Source organism: Pinus tabuliformis, chromosome 3_2, assembly GCF_031772625.1.
Source record: "Pinus tabuliformis cultivar Carrire ecotype Pingquan chromosome 3_2, CPIR1, whole genome shotgun sequence".
Classification (NCBI taxonomy): domain Eukaryota; kingdom Viridiplantae; phylum Streptophyta; class Pinopsida; order Pinales; family Pinaceae; genus Pinus; species Pinus tabuliformis.
The window spans coordinates 250015255-250021419 of record NC_142302.1 but is presented as its reverse complement, the minus strand read 5'-3'; the positions used below and the strand labels follow the sequence as shown (position 1 = coordinate 250021419).

At 37.1% G+C, this 6165-nt stretch overlaps 1 protein-coding gene across 1 annotated transcript; it reads left to right on the top strand.

Moving 5' to 3' along the window:
* The first annotated feature begins 448 nt into the window (after positions 1–448).
* LOC149180622 (uncharacterized) lies at positions 449–3037 on the top strand. The gene has a single exon (XM_089413932.1). The coding sequence runs from the start codon at positions 449–451 to the stop codon at positions 3035–3037; it is 2589 nt and encodes an 862-aa protein (XP_089270058.1).
* Positions 3038–6165: the final 3128 nt, after the last annotated feature.

Here is a 6165-nt window from a genome sequence, read left to right as displayed (position 1 = left end):
AGCAATTCTTCAGCTGGAAAGAATACAATTCGAAATGGAGGAGAAAGATCCCTCTCCCATAGACTTAGCCAATGAAAAATCTGCCCAAAGGAATGCATACTGTTCTTTTAGAAATGAAGAAGAATATTGGCGCTTAAAGTCTCGAAGCCTGTGGCCCAAATATGGGGATAGAAATACCACATACTTCCATAGACAGTGCAGGGCTCGCCTCTCACGCAATCATATAGCAGAAATCACCAGCACTAGTGGTCAGGTGTACAAAGGATTTTCTCAAATCAAAGAAGCAGCTGTAAACCATTTTCAGAATCTCCTAAGTGCGGAAAGAAATGGGAATGAGGAGGATGCAGAAGAATTTCTCACAACCATTCCAAACCTTGTCAGCATGGAAGATAATGACTCTCTGTTGAGCCCAGTCACATAAGAAGAGATAATTAATATAGTTTGGTCCATGGAACCAGACAAAGCTCCAGGACCTGACGGATTCTCAGTTCATTTTTATAGAATTTGCTGGGAGATAATCAAAACTGATCTCTTCAGAATGATAAGAGGAATCCTGAGGAAGGCAAAAGTGGGTGGAGGAATAAACTCCACCTTTCTCGCTTTAATCCCCAAGGAAACAAACCCAGGCTCCTTCGACAGATACAGGCCGATCTCACTCTGCAACTCATCCTACAAGATCGTGGCCAAACTGCTGGCTAACAGAATGAAGCCCCTCCTCCAAAAGCTTATCTCTCCGGCTCAAGGTGGATTTGTGAAAGGTAGACAAATCTTGGACAATGTCATTCAGATCCAAGAAGCCCTCCATTCCAGTCAAACACGGAAAGAACAAGGTATGATTATCAAATTGGATATGTGTAATGCTTTTGATCTAGTTAATCGTTCTTTCCTGTTCAGGGTTCTTGCAGCCTTTGGATTCAACCAAGATTTCATAAACCTAATCAAATCTTGCATTGAAAACATCTGGATCGCCCCAATGGTGAATGGCAGACCAGCAAAGTTTTTTCTAGCCACCAGGGGATTGAGGCAGGGCTGCCCTCTTTCTCCCTTTCTTTACATTCTGATGGCTGATTCATTAAGCAGGAAGCTGACTCAGGAGAAACAAATCGGCTCCATACCTGGGATAAGAATCGTGCAAGGTATAGCCCCAGTGAATCACACGCTCTTTGCTGATGATTCACTCCTTCTCGGGGGTGCTTCCACGAGAATCGCTAACTCATTCAAAACCATTCTTCAAAAGTATTGCAGCATCTCCGGAGCGTTAGTCAGCGAGAGGAAAAGTGTTGTTTATGGATGGAATACAGATCAACAAACAATTGAAAGGATTGCCAGTGAATTGGGGTTCAAAGGCTATGCAGCGTGGGATAAAATAAAGTATCTTGGTTTACCTCTGACGATGGGATCCAACCACAATCACTTGTGGGAGGAGGTGATTTCTAAGTTCAAAAAAAAGATTGTAGCGTGGGGTGGCGTCTGGCTCACCACAGGCGACAAGCTCACTCTAATACGTTCTGTGCTTTCAGCGTTGACTACATTCCAAGCCTCTCTACTGATGGCTCCAAGACAAATCGCAGATCAAATCTCCTGTCTAATGCAGAATTTTCTGTGGAACGGTGGGAAGGGAAACAACATCCGCTTTCATCTTATTAACTGGGAAACAGTGAAGCGTCCCATTGCAGAAGGCGGTCTCCAAATTCGTGACCCTCCGCAAGCAAATCTAGCTTTGGGTTGTAAACTTTTGTGGCAGTTAATAACCGAGCCCACGCACCCTATCAGTCAGCTCTTAAATCTCAAGTACCTCCAAAATCAGCCGATCACCTCCTTCAATCCAGCGCTTTCTCCTAGAGGAACACAAGCTTGGAGGCTTTGCTGTAAAGGGATCGAATTCTTCAGAACCCATCTGTATAAAATTCCAGGGAATGGCAAAAATATATTGCTGTGGAGAGATCGAATCATGGGTCATTCTCCACTTTCAGCCATTAATGAAATTGCTGATTTAAGAGCTTGGTTAAGTTCAAAAGGAATCCGGAAAATCGAGGATATCGCAGAGTGGGATAACAAAGGAAACTGGCAGTGCTGGTCATTGCCTAACATTCCAGCGCACTTAAAAGATCAGTTAAAAACTTTCACAGATGCAATTACAGACTTTACTCTAGTGCATAAGGATGAGGAAGATTCATGGGGATGGGGAAAAACAGGGGTGTACATAGCCAAACAAGGATACCTACAGATGCAAGGTAAAAAGGATTCTCCGCACCCGGAAACAGTGTGGAAGCAGATCTGGGAAAACTTCAGCATTCCCAAGATCAAATTCTTCTGTTGGACTTTATTCCACAACAAAATCTTGACTGGAGATAATCTGTGCAGAAAAAACATTGCTGGCCCTCATCGATGCGCACTCTGCAAAAATGCATTGGAAACCTCAGTTCACATGTTCATCGAATGCGAGTATGCACAGAAGGCCTGGACCAACTTCTTGACAGTGCTGAATGTGAGACCCCCAGCACATTGTACGATCACAGACATGTTCTCGTCTTGGAAAGCTCGATACCCCTACAACATCATTGATAAATCTCTTTGGCATAAGGTGTGGATTGCAGCTCCAAAATATGTCTGCTGGAAGTTGTGGCTTTCCTGGAACGAAACTGTCTTCAACCAAAAAGAAATCACTGCAGAAACTGTAGCGGAGCAAGCCAAGAAACTCCTAATAGAAACTTTGAGACAATCCAATGTCAAAGATAGCTCCCTTCGAAATGAAGAAAAGGCCTGGCTAGATGGCTTCTCCCCCACACCGAGACCTTCAGCATTCACTCGCCCAATTCGTAAGGAAAATTGGCAGATTAGAGACACCTCGGATAGTTCCAGAAGTGGTGGAAATCACAAGGAAAATGCACCATCTTCTTTGACGGAGCCTCGAAAGGCAATCCAGGCAGGTCAAGAGCAGGGGGGGTCATCTACCTCCCAAATGGGAGAAAAGAGGACTTCAGCTGGGGACTTGGGCTCAAAACCAACAATCAGGCAGAAGTTCTCAGTCTTTTAAAAGCTTGTCAACTGGCCAGAAAAGGAAACCCAAAGGAAATCATAGTTTTTGGAGACTCAGAATTGCTGATAAAATCTCTAATAAACAAGAAAGGGCTCAAGGATCCAGCACTAAACAAGCAGCTTACAAGAGTGATGAGACTCATGAAGGACTTTTCCTCAGTACAACTCTTCCATATCCTCAGAGAATTAAACACAGAAGTAGACAGACTGGCAAATACAGGATGTAATCTCGAAAAGAGCATGATCAGCATAAATGCAAGAGCACCGAATATGGCAACTATTCCCTAAAAGGGCAAGGAGGTCTTGCAAAAGCAGAGAAATGTATTGTTTGTAACAGCGAATTGTAATTCGTGATCTGGCTTCGGCCTCCCATAAATAAAAATACCCGTTTCAGTTTAAAAAAAAAAAAAGGATGCAAAATATGGTGTGAAAAATGATGCAAAATCTGGCGCAAAAAAGGACGCTTTAAAAAATATACAATAGATCCAGGTTTAGCGCCAAACTGCTCATCCTAATTGAAAAAAGAATGCACTAAAATCTTGTGCTAAATTTGGGACAAATTGCCTATTTTGTTGTCGTGTCATGCATGATTTCCTTGTGATGACCAATTGTACAAGACATATTCAAAATATCTAAACTAAATGGTCCATGAAGGACATATTCTTCCTTTAAATCCAATCATTTTCATCAATTGACAAAGAGGTAGCTTTTAAATGGTGAGGAGGATACTTGAATACCTCCTGTAAGCAAGAGGCTAATAGATTGGTTAAATATGTATAATGGATGTTTAGTATTAGGAAAACCTCCTAATGGAACAAATAAATCATCTAAACTCTTTGAATTTTTCTATTAGAAGGGCTTGAAGATAATAAAAAAATTCTTACATCTCATGCACAATTTTAAGAATGTATATTCCTCTTATTGGAGACATATTTATTTCAAAGAAATGGGTGATAATCTATTAACTATGAATGAGTTGAAGAAGTCAAATGTAAAGCAGTACACATGGCCAAAGTACTTTGAAGGAAGTAAAGATCAACATACTTTGAAAGTAATGAGATGGTTCTTGAATAAAAACAAGGTAAAAATTGCAAAAAAATGTTACATCTATCATAAGGACTCTAACAAGATATGGTTTTCATTAAAGAAGGTCTTTATTATTGATTGACATGTCAATATCTCAAGTCTCGTGACCATTATAACCTATAAAATCTATATTTATTCTAACTTATGTATTAAACAAATTCACTTTGATCTATGAGCATGTGCACACACATAAAAATATATGTATGGCTGAGTTATTTCTATAAATCCCAACAATTCAATTGATGATACTTTTTTTTGCAGCGTGTTTATCCTATATCTTTATGAGGTTGTTGCAATGGAAACTTTCAGAATGGCGTACAAGTATCCACGACAAGGTTGTCTGATCAAAGATAAATATTACTAACTCTATGACTAGTTAATTTATCATCGCAATAAAAATTGGTCATATATATAATATTGTTTTTAATTACATGTGGTCTAAATCTTTTACATTTTGGCCTTTTCTGTTTGATTTTGCTCGAAATTTCGTAGGAATTTGTTGGAATTGTAAGTTTAAGCTATGTAGTCTACACAATCCATGTGCCTCAAAGATTTTTTGCGATGTAAGATGTTAGATCCATTTATAGATTAAAAATGCATTTTAAACAATGAAAAATTACAATTTCACAAAAAATTATATCATTATATTTTAATGAGAAAAACCAAAATGTAAAACAATTAGATTGCACTTTTTTAATTACCTTTTGCAATAACGATTCAATATTAATCATAAACTAATTCTTAAATATTACACATATTCAAGTACCAAGTATCACTGAAATAATATCATAGTGTGTTTCACATTAATTTAAAGATATATGAATCTTTAAAGGCATATTTTTGTTGATTCTATTCCTTGATGACGAAAAGAGATTGCAAGAATATTTTGCTCCTTGAATAAGGAACTGCCATTAAGCTTCATGGATATTCAAGTATATCAATTAGTTCTTTTAAAGGCAATTGTAATATTACCTAGCATGTTGAGTACTAAATAGATGTTTTTCTTATAAAGTTACATCAAGGACTAAAACTATATGTAAGGTAATGCCCATGACTAGAAGTTGCATTATAAGTTGCATTATAAAGGGATATGGTGTTTAGAGTTTTTATACTTTGCAAATGAGTAAATAAATTGATTTCATTTTAGTGCACCACTTGTATGAAAAATCAAAGACATAAAAGAAGACAAAAGAGGAGAAACTTCAAAGACCAATAAAGAGTTTTACAACTTAACAATAAACCTATGTTATTGTACGCATTTTCTAGTTATAAACAAATTTCTATAATTAATCATGAACATCACGATATTCTATTAATGGAATACCCTTAGTTTGGTACATCATGCCATCATCTTATTATAATTATTTAATTTGTTCATGTATGAATTTCAATGAGATGGAAGCAATAGATAACTTGATGTTATGTAATTTAGATGCAATGGGTGAAGTCTTGTGAGAAAGAATGAAAACAAAGATCGTAAAGTCTACGAAAAAAATTGAAAAGAAAGATAAGAATAAATTAAGGGTTTAGAAAATATCGAGAAAGCATTGCTAAATGGGCTTTGTGAATGTTGCTCAAATCATTGCACTAATATGAGGATAAAAGAGTGCATATGAAAGGAATGAAATATTACAAGTAACATAAATATTAAAATGTATGTAGATGTATTAAGCATCACTAGAAAGGTATATATGATAATTTTCAATTTTACATGCAAGTATAATAAATAATGTTTATTTTCATTCAGTTGTCAAATTAGTAGTGGGGACAACCATCACTATCTATTATTTGTGAATGCAGATCGATTTTTCATTGTTATTCAAGGAAAATCACACCATTTAGAATTATATGATGGTGATATGTAAGGGGACAAATTTTCACTCCCACTAGATGCCTCTAGGTCTTGGGTTGTTAACCCATTTCCTTACATCTAAGGAAGACGAGCTCTTAGCCAAACGAAAGTAGTTTTAGAGCATACTCCATATCCATAAATATCATGTCATTATATATAGATGAAATAAAATTAGCAATTGCACCACA

Coding starts and splice junctions, on each gene's coding strand:
- LOC149180622 (XM_089413932.1), top strand. CDS start 449: ATGGAACCAGACAAAGCTCCAGGACCTGACGGATTCTCAGTTCATTTT.